Genomic DNA, 17,279 nt, shown 5'->3' with positions numbered 1-17,279 from the left:
AGTGGAGATGTTTGCTGACAATTAGAGTTTTCAGCACTATTTGCATCTCCCAGGATACTGAAATAGTCCATTTCGAATGCTGCAAGACATGGACAATATCCAGGTTGGGCTGATGAATGGCAAGTAACTCATTCACCACACAATTGCCAAGCAATGGCTATATCCAATAAGATATAATCTAATCGCCACCCCTTGACATTCAATGGTGTTCCCATCACTGAATCCCCCACTATCAACTTCCTGGGTATTACCATTGACCAGAAACTCAACTGGACTCGACTCACCCTACAAGTACAGTGTCTACAAGAACACATCGGTGGCGAGGAATACAGTGGTGAGTAACTCACTTCCTGACCCCTTAACACCTGCCCGCCATTTAAAAGACACAGGTCAGTAGTGTGATGGAATACTCCCCACTTGCTTGGATGAATGCAGCTCCAACAACGCTCAAACTTTTCAGTTTCCACTCAAAGCAGCCTACTTGATTGGTATCACATCTGCAAGCATCTGCTCCCTCCACCACCAACATTTAGTAGTAGCAGTTTCTACTATCTACAAGATACACTGCAGAAATTCACCAAAGATCCTTGGACAACACTTTCCAAGCCCTTGGCCACTTCTATCCAGAAGGACAAGGGGAGCAAATGCATGGGAACACTCCCCTCCTCCAAACCACCCATGATCCTGACTTGGAAGTTCATTGTTGCTCCTCCACTGTAATTGGGTTAAAATCCTGAAATTTGCTTCCTAACGGCATTGCGGGTGTACCTACAGCCCATGAACTGTAGCGGTTCAAGAAGGCAGCTCACTACCACCTCCTCAAGGGCAACTAGGGAGAGGCAGTAACAGCTGTGTAGCAAGTGATGCCCTCATCCCAAAAGTGAATATAGGTGCTACTTTGTTACAAAAAGTAAATACTACCTCTTTCTAGGCTAATTTGCATTGAAATGACATCACTGTTCATGATCATGCACAGCCATTAGCTTCTGCGATGGAGTGTTCATATCTCAAGAGTTGGAACTATTTGTGATGAATGTTTTTTAATTCTGTAACGTGGTATTATTCTATAATTCAAGCGAATCATTGGTATGTGTTGCAATTCCTTTCCTGTTCAGAGAGATAAGTTGTACATTGGATTTATACAAACTCAAGTACAGTACTTATCAATAAGAAATTCTGAAGCTTATTTTGATGTGCTATTCAGTTGTGCAATTATGAAAACGATATGAGCATATGAACAAGGATAGAACATTTTACTGCTTGTTTCTGGCCCTCAACTATTTTTTTAAAATTCTTTGCTAATTTATTTTTCAACCTGTTATTATAGCTTGTATCTTTCTGAATGACTACTGTTTATATAGCAAAATACCCATTTGTATTTTCAGTTGAATGCTGAAGCCAGTGACATCTTAAAAGAGCTGCAAATCAAACTGAATAACGTGCTGGATGATCTCAGCAGGGTGTTTGCATTAAGGTATGAACTTAACATCTTTTGATGCTTAAAATACGTCTGAAATTAAATTAGTTATGAACTGGAAACTACCTATGAAATGAAGAATTTTCTAAATGACTAAGTTCGGTATGAAACTTTTCAATTTTCAAGCAAATGTACATTTGAGTATTGCACACATCACACACGTGCAAGAAATACCAAAGACTCAAAGAATGAGAAGAAAGAGCTGATTCGTTGACAAGTGGGCTTGGATCGATAGAGTTGTTGTCATGGAGAATGTACCAGTTAGATAGTGACTAATTTCCAAGCTTTGTTGAAATTTGGAGGTATTGTCATTGAGAAAAAAAAATGGAGAATGATTGTTCCCCTGTTGAAGTTAAAAAGGGCATGCTGTATGCATTTTCTTACTGTCTGCAAAGAACACAACACTCTATGTATTAATATATGTACCTTCCAGTACAAGTAACTGCACCACAGTGAGAGGGTGACTATCTTAAGTTAAGAGTCAGCAAAATTCATAGAATCCCTACAGTCTGGAAAGAGGCCTTTCAGCCCATCAAATCTACTTCAGGCCTCTGAAGAATGCCTACCCCCGTAACCCTGAACTTACCGATGGGTAATCCACCTAGCCTATGCATCCTAGGACACTCAGGATTATTTAGCAAATGTTGTCCAGTTGCAGAATTGCATCTAAATATGTACCCTTACTTTGAGTTTTCCAAGCAAGTGGAGGCAATGGCTGGACCGTTAATCCAGAGACTAAGATAATGTTCTGGGCTCAAATCCTGCCAAGGCATACCGTACAATTTGAATTCAATAAATTTCTGGAGTTAAGAATCTAGTGATAACCATGATTCCGTTGCTGATTGTCAGGAAAAAAAAACCATCTGATTCACTAATGCCCCTTAGGGAAGGAAAATGCTATCCTTACCTCGTCTACCCTACATGTGGCTCCAGACCCACAACAATGTGGTCGACTCTCACTGCCCTCTGGGAAATTGGGGATGGGCAATAAACGCTGCCTAAAAGTGACACCCTCATTCTGTAAATGAAGAAAGGTTTAAAAAAAAGTACAGGCAGAAGATGCCCATCATGCAAATGACTTATATGGTACATGAATTTCATAGTCAATGTTGTACTAGATGTTAAGGCTGTAATCTCAGACTGATAGGTTATATCCCTTTAATTGGGTAGGGTCAGTACCGTGTTGTTGTAAGTCTGCCTATGATATTAACCAATTTAAGATCATCAGTTGAGCTCACTGAACACACCTTCGTGCATTGGAAGCTACAACTATTAGTATACAGGGTATGAGCCTCTTGTGATGTAGTGGTAGTGTCCCTACCCCTGGATCAAGAGGCCTAGGTTCAAGTCCCACCAGCTTCAGAGGTGTGCAATAACAACTCTGTACAGGTTGATTTTTTAAAAAAAAGTTAATCAACAGGTATGGGCCCTGTTGTGGCACAACGATAGTGCCCCTATCTCTGTACTGAGAGGGTTCAAGTCCCACCTGCTGCAGAGGTGTGTGCCTCAGTACAAGTTGATTAGAAAAATAGGTTTATGTACAGGGCCTAGTTCTTTGCAGACAGAAAGAACATGTCCTCATATTGTTCCTATTTCAACTCAACAAAACAGGTGACAGCCATTCTGTGATCCATTTCACAGGTCAGTACCTTGATCAATCAGATTCAACTTGCCTGATTTGAACAAAACTTGCCAGTTAACTGTCAGTTGTTATCTCGCTGGTGCATTCTGCCAATCGGAATCCACTTACCAACAAGTCAAAACCTTTTCCCATACAATAAAATTTTGTTCTCCCTTTATGTTGGTATTTCCTGCAAGTTTTCTGATGAGCGCAAGATGAAAAGTTTTGATGAAATGTGTCTTTTTGTTGAGCTATTTTCGAAATGTGCACTATAAAATGACCACTAATGCACACTTGATAGTTTATTACACTGGTGTTCTAATGATTGTCCTGCAACAAAACACTGTACTCGGGCCAGACAGTACCTTATGCAGAGATAATGATTCTGGTATTTACTACTTTGAGGAAATCATTTTTTATAACCAGCATAATAATGAAGGGTCTCTGGACTTGAAATGTTAACTCTGCATCTGTGTCCACAGATGCTGCCAGACTGATTGAGTTCGTCAGTACTCTCTGTTTGTTTTTCAGATTTTCGGCAGCGAATTCTTTGTTTTTATTTTTATTTTATAACTTTTTAACGTGTTATCTAGTAGGTAATAAGTCCAGGGTGTTAGTAACAATTTCATTGGTATAAGAAGCACCTAGTTTTGTAATCAAAATTATTAAAAAATGTTCATTTTCATTGATTTATTTGCACATTAACCATTGCAAATGAGATTAAAGACCTAGCACAAAAGATATCAGAATTTAATCTTGTGTTTTAGGTCTTTATCCCGGTTTGTTTTAAAGCTTGATTTATTTATAATGTCATGCTTGAATTTTTTTTGTACTTTTCAGTTTTCAGCCTCACATTGAAGAATGTGTGAAACAGATGGGAGATATTCTGAGCCAGGTGAAAGGAACAGGAAATGTCCCTGCCAGTGCTTGTAACAGTGTGGCTCAGGATGCTGATAATGTTCTCCAACCACTCATGGATCTGCTGGATAGCAAGTTAGTCAGAGCTTTCTACATCTTGAATTCAGAACATTTGTTGAGCTCATTGCTTGAGCCTTTGAAAGGATTGAGTTGTATGATATTCGTCTTCCTTCAAAATAACTACATATGCAAAAGACTCAATTTTGACACCTCATAGTCAGTGGAAACGGAAAATTAGGAAAGGTGTATAGTTGATCAAGCTAATTTGCACAATTAACAAAAGGTGTATAGTTGATCAAGCTAATTTGCACAATTAACAAAAGGTCAATATTACCTTCTAATTTGGTTATAGTTGGTGAAAGATGTCACACCCTGTCATAATACGTAATCTTTTATGTAAGTATTACAAAACAAATTACCCAAGTTTAATTTAAGCTTGAAGAATACTTATTAATCATTGACTATTATAAAATGATTATAAAGGAATAGATTTTATCTTAACTCCAGTTAAAATTTTATAACACGACTATGCTAATGATGCTTGATAGAGTGACTTCGAAAAAATAAGATTTTAAAAATATTTAAAGATATTTAAATCTCTTAAATTATACAGCATCAGGAACATAACCTGGGCCCAAAACGTCAGCTTTTGTGCTCCTAAGATGCTACTTGGCCTGCTGCGTTCATCCAGCTCCACACTTTGTTACCTCGGATTCTCCAGCATCTGCAGTTCCCATTATCTCTGATAACCTACTAGGTGTTGGCCATGGCTCAGTTGATAAAAACGAGCTCTGGCGAAGAGTCATCTAGACTCGAAATTTTAGCATGCTGTCTCTCAATGGATGCTTTCTGACCCGCTGTGACCTCCAGCATTTGTTGTTTTCAGTGCAGTGGATAACATTGTCTGTTCTGAATTAGAGATTTGTGGGTTCAAATCCCCCTCAAATGATTTGACAACAACATCTAGACTAACGTTCCAATACTGTACTGAAGGAATGCTGCACTTTTGGAAGTACTGTCTTTTGGGAGAGCTAAGTTCAAATCTGGCTCTAAAGACCCATGTACTATTTCTAAACGCAGCATCATGACCTAGCAAATAATTATCCTTTAGTCAACCTTACTGAAAAGATCATGTTCTGATTATCATCACATTGTTGATTTATGTCTTACTATATGCAAATTAGCTGCCTTATTTTCAGCATTACAGCAGTAACAACTTCAAAATAATTTAGTTGTCTGCAAAATGTTTTAGATGTACTGAGTTTGTGCAAGCAGCTACCTAACTAAGTTTTTTTATTTTTGTAGCCATGAGATCAAAACAGCCTTAGTACAGTTATGTTTCATAGAATCATAGAATCCCTACAGCGTGGGAGCAAGCCATTAGGCCCATCAAGTCGACACCGACACTCTGAACAACGTCCCACCCAGATCCACGCCCCCCCCCCTCCCCCCCCCACTACTCTATCCCTGCATTTTGCATAGCTAATCCATCTAGCCTGCACATCCCTGCACACTATGGGCAATTTAGCATGGCCAATTCACCCAACCTGCACTTTTTTTGTACTGTGGGAGGAAGCTGGAGCACCCAGAGGAAGTCCATGCAGATACTAGGAGAATGTGCAAACTCCACACAGACAGTCGCCCAAGTGTGGAATCAAACCCAGGTCCCTGGTGCTGTGAGACAGTAGTGTTAACCACTGACCTGCTGTGCCACCCTGTTTCTTTAAGAAAACTACTGCTGTAGTTGTAAGACCAATCTGATCTCAGATTCCTCTATGACCAGAAATTAGTCTAATTGGCCCATCGAGTCTGGTCTGCTATTCAATCATGGCTGATAAGTTTCTGAACCTGATTCTCCTGCTATCTCCCTGTAACCCTTGATCCCCTTGACCCCTTTGACAATCAACAACCTGTCTACCTCTGTCTTAAATACACTCAATACCTGGCCTCCACCTTCAGTGGCAATGAATTCCTTAAATTCGCCACTTTCTAGCTGAAGATTATCCTTATCTCCATTCTAAAGGATTTTCCCTTTACTCTAAGACTGCCTGTAAGTCCTAGTCTCTCCTGCTAATGGAAACATCTTCTCTATTTCTACTCTGTCCAGGCCATTCAGTGTTCTGTAAATTTAAATTCAATCTCCACACCTGCTCCCCCCACCAACACCACCCCCAATCCTTCTGAATTCCATCGAGCATGAACCCAGGGTCTTCAAATGTTCCTCATATGTTAAGTCTTTCACTCCTGGCACCATTCTCAAGAACTTCCTCTGGACCTGCACTAAGGCCAGTACATCCTTCCTGAAGTATGGGGCCCAAAATTGATCGCAATACTCTAATACTACAAAGCCTCAGAAATATATCTCTGCTTTTATAATCTAGCCCTCGCAAAATAAATGCCAACAATGTATTTGCTTTCCTAACTACAACTCAACCTGCAAGTTTACTTGGAGAGTCCTGGACGAGGACTCCCAAGTCCCTTTGCATGTCAGATTTCTGAATTTTCTCTCCGTTTAGAAAATAGTCCATACCTGAATTCTTCCTACCAAAGTGCATGACCTCACACTTCCCTAGTTGTATTCTATCTGTCACTTCTTTGCCCACTCTCCTAACCTGTCTAAATAATTCTGCAACCTCCCTACCTCCTCAATATCACCTGCTCCTCCACCTGTTGTCTACAAACTTAACCAGAATGCCCTCAATTCCTTCATCTAGATTATTAATGTATAAAGTGAAAAGTTGTGGCCCCAACACTGACGCTTGTGGAACAACATTTGTCTCCAGTAGTCACCACCTTTTAACCCCACTCTCTGCTTTCTGCCAGACAGCCAATTGTCTATCCATGCTATTACCTTTCCTCTAACATCATGGGCCCTTATCTTACTCAGCAGCCTGCTATATGGCACCTTGTTGAAGACCATCTTGGAGACTAGGTAGATAATATTCACTGGCTGTCCTTGGCCTAACCAGCTCGTTGGTTCCTCAAAAGATTCTAACAGATTTGTCAGGCATGACCTCCCCTTGATGAAGCCTCACTGATTTCGTCCTGTTTTACTATGCACTACCAAGTATTCAGAATTCTCATTCTTCACGATGGACTCAAATGTTACCAGCGATAGAGGTCAGGCAAGTTGGCCTGTAATTTCCTGTGTTTTGCTTTACTCCCTTCTTAAACAGGAGGTTACATTAGTGATTTTCCAATCCTCTGGGGCCCTCCCTGACTCTAGTTATTCCTGAAAGATCACCACTGACACCTCCACTATCTCTTCAGCTGTCTCCTTCAGAACACTGGGGTGCAGTCCATCTTGTCCAGGTGATCTGTCCTCTTTAAGACCTTTTCCATTTTTCCACACCACCTCCCTGGTGACAGCCACTATACTCACCTCTGCCTCCCAACTCTGTTGAATTTTTGTGATATTATTCATGTCTCCAACCGTTAAGACTGAGGCAAAGTACTTATTCAGTTTCTCAGCTATTTCTTTGTTCCCCATTACTACTACTCCATCATTTTCCAGCAGCCCATTATCTGTCTTTTGCCCTTTATATATCTAAAGAACTCTTGCAATCTTCTTTTACATTACTGGCTAGCTTACCCTCATATTTAATCTTCTTCCTCCTTCTTTCTTTTTTTAATTGCACTGTGTTCATCTGTTTAGGCTTCCCAGTTCTCTCCAATGTAGACTGCCCTTCGCTGCATTGTATGCTTTCTCCTTTACTTTTATGCAGTCCTTGAATTCCTTTGTCATCAATAGTTGCCTTCTCTTCAATTAGTATGCTGCTTTTTCCTGGAGATGAATGTTTGCTGAGTGTCCCAAATTACTCCTGCTATTGGTTTTCCAACGTCTTACCTGCTCGGCTCCTCTTCCAGTCAGTTTTAATCAGCTCCCCTCTCATGCCTCTGTAGTTGCCTTTATTCAGCTGTCATGCTATTTCATCTGATTCCACCTTCTCCCTCTGAAATTGCGGAGTAAATTCTATCATATATGGTCACTGCCCCCAAAGGGTCCTTTACCTTAAGATCCTTTATCAAGTCTGTCTCATTGCACAACACTAAATCCAGAATTGCCAGTTCCCTAGTGGGTTCCACCACAAGCTGCTCCAAAAAACCATCTCATAGACATTCCATAAAATTATTTTTCTCGCATTCCACTACCAACCTGATTTTCCCAGTCCATCTGCATATTGAAATCCTCCATGATCACTGTAACTTTGCCTTTCTTATGTGCCTTTTCTATCTCCTGATCTATCTTGTGCCCCAAATCCTGACACTGTTTGGAAGCCTGTACATAACTCCTGTCATGGGATTTTTTAACCTTTGCGGTTCCTCAACTCTACCCACACAAATGCTACGTCATCTGACCCTACTTCATTTCTTGCTATTGATTTAATTTAATTTCTTACTAATAAGGCAACCCCACCCCCTCTTCTCACCTGTTTGTCTTTTCTATAAATAACAAGGTGTGGAACTGAATGAACACAGCATGCCAGGCAGCATCAGAGGAGCAGGAAAGCTGACGTTTCAGGTTCCTGCTCCTCTGATGCTGCCAGACCTGCTGTGTTCATCCAGCTCCACACCTTGTTATCTCAGACGCCAGCATCAGTAGTTTCTACTGTCTCTGTCTTTTCAATAGGATGTATACCCTTGGTTATTTAGCTCCCAGTCCTGATCCCCTTGCAGCCACATCTCCGTGATGCCCACTGCATCATACCTGCCAATTTCTCATTTACCTTATTTTGTATACTGCGTGCATTCAGATACAACACCTTCAGTCCTGTATTGACTGTCCCTCTTCTCATTGTCATTTGTTTATACAGTGTGCTTGAAGTTTGATTCCTAAACCTTTCCAAACACTGTCCTGTTTTGTGTGCTGGAGATTTTAATAACCTCTTCTGAGTTCTCCTTTCTTTTAATTTTTTTCGTATTTTTCCATGCAATTGGATCCGCCCCCACAGATGTTAACCTGCTGCTTTGTTTCCCATTGGCCATTATACTACTTGGAGTTTTATCCTTCACGTACTGTCCACTTTCTAATTTAAAGTCCTGTTGACCACGCTATTTGCACTGTTCACCAGAACATTGGTCCCAGCTCGGTTCAGGTGGAGACTGTTCCAATGGTATAGATCCCTCCTGTTCTAATACTGATGCCAGTGCCCATGAAAAGGAACCCCTCCTTCCTGTACCACACTTTTAGCCATGTGTTTACTTCCCCTGATCTTGCATCGCTATGACAATTTGCGTGTGGGTTGAGTCGTAACCCAGAGATTATAACCCTAGAGGACTTGTTCTTTAATTTAGTTCCCAGTTCTTGATAATCCCTTTACAAGTCCTCTTTTCTAGTCTTGCCTATGTTGTTTGTCCCAACTTGGATCATAACAACTGGATCCTCCCCCCTCGCTCTCCAATATCTAGCCGGTCAGAGATATGTCAGGGTGAAGGACCAGGCAGAGAACATACCCTGGAGGACTGTCTATCCTGCTTACAAAGGATGCTGTCTATTCCCCTAATTATAGAATCCCTGCAGCTGACGCCTGTCTTTTTGCTCCGCCCTCTTGAATGGCCTTCTGCGCCACGGTGCCGTGGTCAGTCAGCTCATCCTTCCCACAGTCCTTTCCTTATCCACACAAGGAACAAGTACCTGTTGGACAAGGTCAAAATCTAGAGTCATATCATAGAATCTCTGCAGTGTGGAAGCAGGCCATCTGTCCCAAAAAGTCCACACCACCCTTCCGAAGAGCATCCCACCCAATCCCATGCCCTACTCCTTCCCTCTAACCCTATATTTCCCGTGGCTAGTCCACTTAACTTACACACCCCGACACTATGGTCAATTTAGCATGGCTAATCCACCTAGCTTGCACATCTTTGGACTGTGGGAGAAAACCAGAGTATCTGGAGGAAACTTACACAGACACGGGGGAATGTGCAAACTCCACACAGACAGTGGCCCGAGGGTGGAATCAAACCCAGGTCCCTGCTGCTGTAAGGCAGCAGTGCTAATCACTGAATCACCGTGCTGCCCTGAAGGCTCCTCTGTTTCTGACTGCAGGATCCCTCTACCTGCCTCACTTGCAGTCACACCCTGCTGTCTCTAGCCGATGACCAAATTTGTGGTACTTTTATCTACCAGGTGTGACTGCCTCCTGAAGCAGAGTGTCCAAATGATTCTTCCCCTTCTCAGGTGTGCTGCAGTGTCTGAAGCTCAGACTCCAGCTCATCAATTCTGAGCCAAAGTTCCTTGGGCAACTAACACTTGCTGCAGATGTGGTCACTGCAGTTCACAATGGGATCAGCCAGCTCACACATCATACAGCCACAGCATATCACCTGCCCAGGCATTTCTACTTAGTTACTTTATTAGTTAGTTAACCCCTGATTAATTAGCTTTGAAGTTTTTGTCAAATTTAGGACAAGCTCATCCAAAGCTCTGCTGCCTGTTTCTTAACAAATACTGAGCCTTGTTCAAATATCATCTCTTTTTTCACTGATGTACATTAGCTTTGATAAGAGATAATGGGAACTGCAGATGCTGGAGAATCTAAGATAACAAAGTGTGAAGCTGGATGAACACAGCAGGCCAAGCAGCATCTCAGGAGCACAAACGCTGACGTTTTGGGCCTAGACCCTTCATCAGAGAGCTCTCTGATGAAGGGTCCAGGCCCAAAACGTCAGCTTTTGTGCTCCTGAGATGCTGCTTGGCCTGCTGTGTTCATCCAGCCTCACGTTTTATTATCTTGGAATTCTCCAGCATCTGCAGTTCCCATTATCTCTGATACTATTTTACTTCACTGCATTATTGGCTGCCATGACTTCAAATAGCAAGGCCTTTAGTTCTAGAATGTTCCCTGTAAGCCATTTTATGTCTTTTTCTCTGCCATTAAAACATGCCCTATAATACGTCTCTTTGAAGAGCCATGAAATATTTGAATAAGTTAAAGGTCCTAAATGTTTACAAATTGTCGCAGTTGCTACTTTTAACATTTGTGTAAAATTTCTTCCTCTTCCAGTTTGACACTCTTCGCAAAGATCTGTGAGAAAACCGTGTTGAAACGTGTCTTAAAAGAATTATGGAGGATTGTAATGAACACAATGGAGAAAACTATTGTCTTACCACCCTTAACTGATCAAACAGTGAGTAGCAGGTTCTGAATTTAAATTAATGTTTCTGGTTTAGTGAATCTGCACAGCAAATTAATGTAGCACGGCCAAAAGAAATATTGGATTGAACTACTGTGTCTGTAGAAAAATAAAGTGATCAATCATGCTAATTTTAAAATATTCTATGTATTATACATAATCGCTAATCTTTGTAAAATAGGTAACAATTTACTTTTATTATATGACGATTATACTTTGAGAAGGTGCTGTAAATTAGTAATAAAAAAATGTATACAGAAGGAAAACTCACCATGCTGAACTGAGTTCCTTGCCCAGATATTTTCTAATGGATAAGCTGAATTGGGACATTGGTCAATGTAAGCATTTGAAAAATGCATTTTATTTCAATTATTGTAAGAATTCCTTTTATTTACCAATGCTGTAAGCAAGATCAAAATAGAGTGACAATTATTTCTCCTAGGTTTTGGGTTTGGTAAAGTTTTTCTTTCTTCAACCTAGTTCTGTCAGTCCTATGCAGAAAGAGAGTGGGGGAGAGCGTAGTTAACTTAGATTAATTTTCACCAGATACCCTGATTGTATAGTAAGCATTTGCTTCTGTCTTAATAGTAATTAACTCTACCTTTACTTGCAAAAGAAGGGCAACGTTTTAATAGTAATTGCTTAGCTGCCAAGAATTTAACCTCCATGAAGACCTTTGTCATTAAGATTGAAAATTTGTTCAGAGTGCAGTGTGGGCACTGATACAAAATATGATCTTTGTTTTCCGTAAATCTATTTTTTAATTAAATGGTATTTGCCTGAAAGGGCAAGAGTTTTTTTTGAAAGGCTTTCAAATACTTAGCGGTTTTTACTATCAACGTATCACAGATTTTTTATTAGAACATTAGAACCTTCAGATTTCAGTCTATGTTTTTAAAAAAACTAACCAAATGACTTTAGTGATAGGTTTTCATTAACAAGGTTATACAATCAACTGATTTGAAGTTTGTACTTAAACGAGAAAAGTAATATGTTGGTCTGATTATCATTTTCTTTAATTATTCTGCTCTCTGATAATGGCAGATGATTGTAAGTACAGCACTGTGTCTGTCTGTCTGTCTGCTGTGCGTTCAGTAGAATCAGCCAGAATTGTTGTGTGTGGCTGCGCTCGTCAGTGTATGCTGCCACGAGCTGATGCACATGGCTGACTCTGGTTAATGATAACTACGTCTGCTAGGCTCCTGTTCCTGAGATTTCCCTTGTTTGTCGGTTGAATGTTTGCTCCTTTTGGATTTAAAAAGTCTGTTAGAATTGTGTTGTATGTTTGCAGCTCAATGCTGGATGTGCATACTAAGGAACTGCTCAAGTAAATAAGCTAACTGCTTGTCTTTGTTGAACTGTTATTATGTATATGAGTTGCTACCACAGATTAATTAAACAGCTGCAGTATATGTGTTTTGAACCTGTTGGCTGAATCTTTTCCTGCAAGAGATGGCCATTCAGAGACACCATGCTGAGATGCCTCTGCAGTCATGTTTTGCTTATTGTTCACTATAAGATTTACTAACAGTGATGAGCACTGCATTCCTTACTCCAAAACTGTTTTCTCAATATAGAAGATTTTGGGCTCTTAGTTGCTTTGTGTATTGATAGTGAAGAATAAGTTCTATATTTGAAACGTTACAGGAATATAATTAGATTACAAATAAACATGTTACAGATTATCTGAGACAGATATTAGCATAGTTATTTAGAGCTGATACAGTGATAATCACTGTCTACTTTTTCTCCCATGCCATTTATACCTTTAATTACCCTCATCTGATGAAATACAATTCTACAGTCCCTGGTATCTCTCTGACACTTCATCCAAGTAATCACTTATCATGTGTAAGCTTAAATAATGAGCACATATAAGCTATTTGATCCTGGAAGACACTATTCTCAGATGCCCACAGACACACTGTAAGCTTAAAATGTGTTCATAAAATATGTTAAAAGCTATCATCAAGCACATATCATGAACAGTAAATGTAAGTTTTGTTTTAAACTCCAAGGGGAAACCAAAATACTGTGCAGTGTGTATTTTTGCACAGCCATTTAGATTTGCACATTATGACAATACAACTGATTATCTTTTTGTTAACCAATTTTTGTTTATTTTTAAAGCATAATTTCATAGGCCTGTTCAGTTATGGTGCAGAACTTGGTGTGCCTTTTTTTGTAAAAAGAGCTCCCTCTAACCAAATACCAATTTCATATATAATGGCTAGATCGCAATCTTGTACAACAACTTTAATTTCTGAGAAATGTGATCGACACATTTTTGAATATTGTGTTCAAATTATTAGTCAGCTGGAATTATTAAAAGCAATCATTAATCTAACTTGAACTGAAAATTGCTAACAGCTGAATTATTCACATGTGCCTTCTGTTTTAATTTATTAGCCACAATGAAAAGAAATGAATGCTAGTTATTTGTGAATTTAATATTACAACCTTCAGCAATTAATCCAACCAATACAGACTGAGGACCTTTAGAAGAACACCTTCAAGTTAAATCACATCTCTCACAAATAATGAATTTCATGTTTGGTTACGATGTGGTTGGGTTCTGATAAGTATCTTCATGTTTGTTAGCATTGTATGTCACTGTGACAACCAGAATTTGATACCAAACATTCATATAGATTCATAAGAATTTGTTTTGTTAAAAACCAATTAATATTTCTGATCCAGGCTGGAAAGTCAAGCAGTTTAGCCTGCTGCTTTAATTCTTGAAAATGAATGAATGAATTACAGACTCTAACACTGCAGTGCAAGTATGCAACACAAAAGGCTAATAGTGAAGAGTTATGAATAGTAGGTAAGTAGAAAGAGGAACTCGGAGTATACACTCCTCTCAGCATATTATCTCTTAAAGAAAGGAATTAAATTGCAAGCAACTTTGCAAAAGCCTGTAACATGCAATAATAATAAGATTTATATGTTGCGTTGAAGGGTATAACGTTTGTTTGGAATAATACTCATGACTTATTGCAAACTGCTTACAATCTTTTCCAGCGGGTTTCCAGTAACCTGGGGTTTTGCATACATAGTGTCTTTTACATGGAATCTATGACATCTGTAAACAAAGAAGGCAATGGCAATTGAAGTACCCTTACCAATAAATGCAGCGTTTGTTCTAATCTAAATGACATAATACAAGATAAATAAGGCCGAGAAGTACAGATGCGATTGTGAATGTGGGATGGATAGAAAAAGTTTTAAAGTAATATTTTTTTGTATAAGTCTGCATTGTTAATTTTCCAAAGAAGGAATGAGACTGTGCAGCTGGGAAAAAAAAATATTTTTCAGGGCCACTTAGGCTAGCCAAAATTAATTATGACGTATTCCATTGTCACCAATTCACTCTCACTTCTAAATGTAGTCTCAATAACAGCCTTAACTTTTTCAGTTGTCTTTAGTGTGCTACAAATTGATAGATGCTGAAAGTTCACATCATTGTTGATTTCAGTGATGAGTCTTTTTGACAAAGATGGCAACAACAACTTCCTTTGGAGTACTAGGATACTTCTGGCAGCAACTTTTAGATTTCTAAGTTTATCTCTTCAGGTGTGTAGGTCAGAATGGCTGTCAGATTTACTCTGCACAAATGCTGAATGCAAATAGAATCACTGATTTTATGACAGCAAAACCCAGGTAATAAATAGCCTCTGTGAATCACCAGTAGCCTATTTCTACTATAGCTAGCAAGCAAAATTTTTTGACAGTTCTGGGAGTTATAGGCTTTAGGACCTTTATCACAATGTAGATTTGGATTGACTATTGGTTGAAAGGTTGAAGCTGATAATATACATAATTTCACAAGCAGAACTAAACACTGGGACTGTGAACCAAATACATTCTCAAGTTTGGTAATAGAATTTGTAAAAGAATCCAAACACAATATTTGGAAATCTCAGTAAATTAAATGCAGAAAAATCATGAGACTCTTACCTTATTCTCTTTATTTTGCAAATTATTGAGTGACTTTTTCCTTCACAAGAGAAGCATTCAATTCTCTGTTACAAGTCACAATAAGAGATTATAACTAATTTACAGCAGACGTGTTAAAGTTGGAGCCAATAATCTAAATCTTTGCTCGGCATTAACTTTCGTTCAAATTGAGCGTCATGGGCTTCAAGGCATTTCTGGAGACCTGATCACAAGGTCTAGGCTAACATTTCAGAGCAGAACTGAAGGTGTAGAAAGTGGAACCCTTCAAGTCGTAAATTGTGAGGATGATGCTAAGCGACTTCAGAGAGACATTGATAAATTGGCCAAATAGGCAGACGCCTGGCAGATGAATTTTAATGTGGAGAAATGTGACATTATGCATTTTGCTAGAAAAAACACAGAGAAACAGTACAGGCTTAAAGGTACAACTTTGAGGGAATGTCAGTTTGAAAGAAAGTTAATACCTAGCGAGGATGTAGATTGTTGGCCCCAACTTTAACGTGTCTGCTGTAAATTAGTTTCTGAAGGAGGGTCTAGGCCCAAAACATCAGCCTTCCTGCTCTTCTGATGCTGCTTGGCCTGCTGTGGTCATCCAGCTCTACACTTTGTTATCTCAAATTCTCCAGCATCGGCAGCTCCTACTAACTTTGAGGGGAGGACAGGAGCAGACAGACCTTGGGGTTCAAGCACACAATTCCCTGAAGGTGGCCCAGCAAATTGAAACAGTTGTTGAGAAGCTTATAGGATCCTCGGGTTATAAAGAGAGGCATAGAGTATAAAAGCAAGAAGTGATGCTGCCCCTGTATAAGTCTTAGTCAGAACACATTTGGAATATTGTGTTCTTTTTTGGGCATCTTATTTAAGGAAGGATGTCAAAGCCCTGGACAGAGGTCAAAGGAGATTTACTAGAATGATACCAGGAGTGAGGGATATCAGATTCAAGGAAAGATTATAGAAATTGTGCTTATTCTCCTTGGAGCAGAAATGATTAAGAAGTTGTCTTACTGAGGTATTCAATCAATTTTGACAGTAAAGAATGATATTCTGTGCCCATTGGTTGGTGTGTCAGTAATTAGGGGTCACAATTTCAAGATTGTCAGCAAAAGAGTTAGGAGTCTTTACTCAGGGATTTGTTAGGATTCAGAATGAGCTGCCTGGGAGAGAGGTGGAGGTAAATTCCAAAGGAGATTTCAAAAGAGAACTGGATATATACTTGACAGTGATGAATTTACAGGGCCACAGAGAAAGGATTTGAGAACGTAACTGTTTGGGGAGCTCTTTTGGAAGCCACTGCACACATTTTAGACTGAATAGCTGCCTTCTGTACTGTAAAATTCTACAACTTTATAAATGTGATATTGGCTGGGATTCATTGAGTCAATGGGGATTTCTCCCACCAGAGAACTGGTGAAACATCCTGTGAGTTCCATGATAGAGACCCTATCGATTAAATGGCCACTGTTGAGTCTTCCCCACAACTGAGATCCCGGCTGGCTGAGAGCAATCAGCCACTCGGACACCAGGAGCTCCTCATGGTGTGAATGTTAATAGTTTTATTGAAAAAACTATATATACAAGAGAAGGTAAGAGAGGACATCTTTTTGGATGCCATACAGACTCGGGCTTCAGTTCCATGTGATCTTCTGTTGTTACGACATAAGAAATAGGAACAGACCATTCTACACTTTTGACCTAGCTATTCTTAGAATAAGGGTGTGGTTAACCTTATGCTTCACAACTGCAGGAGCACAGCACCCAGCAGAGGCACAGAAATATCACGGGTAGGTGAAAGTGGGCTGGGCGAATCACGAGTAAACGCAGGGACGTGACTTTCAGTGGCTCCTCCCCATCTGACATTGGATCGCTCAATCAGGGAGAAAAGTGCCTTTAAATCAAGTCCCTGACTCGCTGCCTCAAAGACCCCAGTGTGTTATTTTAAGAGGAGTAACGAGTTCACCCAGTGTGTTAGACAACTTATTCAATCAACATTGACTGAGCAGATGTTTTGATCATCAGTATGAATTAGGTTTGAGGAATAATACTTTTTGTGAATTAGCTGTAATATTTGCTTGTTTAGCAACAGTGACTTCATTCAGTTGTCCTTTGTTAGCAAAGAAGCATTTTGCAATATTCTAACCACTTGAAAGGAAGTTATTTTTTCTTAAAGGG

General features: G+C 39.7%; 1 protein-coding gene across 1 annotated transcript in view; it reads left to right on the top strand.

Annotated features, from left to right (window-relative positions):
- Positions 1 to 17,279, top strand: part of LOC125465730 (protein unc-13 homolog A-like) — a 390,692-nt gene that overhangs the window by 317,448 nt on the left and 55,965 nt on the right. Inside the window, exons 33-35 of the mRNA XM_059638582.1 lie at positions 1,386 to 1,474; positions 3,939 to 4,091; positions 11,021 to 11,144. Coding sequence (XP_059494565.1) covers positions 1,386 to 1,474; positions 3,939 to 4,091; positions 11,021 to 11,144 — 366 coding nt within the window. The remainder of the gene's footprint in view (positions 1 to 1,385; positions 1,475 to 3,938; positions 4,092 to 11,020; positions 11,145 to 17,279) is intronic.

The sequence above is a fragment of the Stegostoma tigrinum genome, chromosome 30 (genome assembly GCF_030684315.1).
Source record: "Stegostoma tigrinum isolate sSteTig4 chromosome 30, sSteTig4.hap1, whole genome shotgun sequence".
In the NCBI taxonomy this organism is placed as follows: Eukaryota; Metazoa; Chordata; class Chondrichthyes; order Orectolobiformes; family Stegostomatidae; genus Stegostoma; species Stegostoma tigrinum.
The sequence above is the reverse complement of the archived record's forward strand: the minus strand, read 5'-3'. Positions and strand labels throughout refer to the sequence as shown.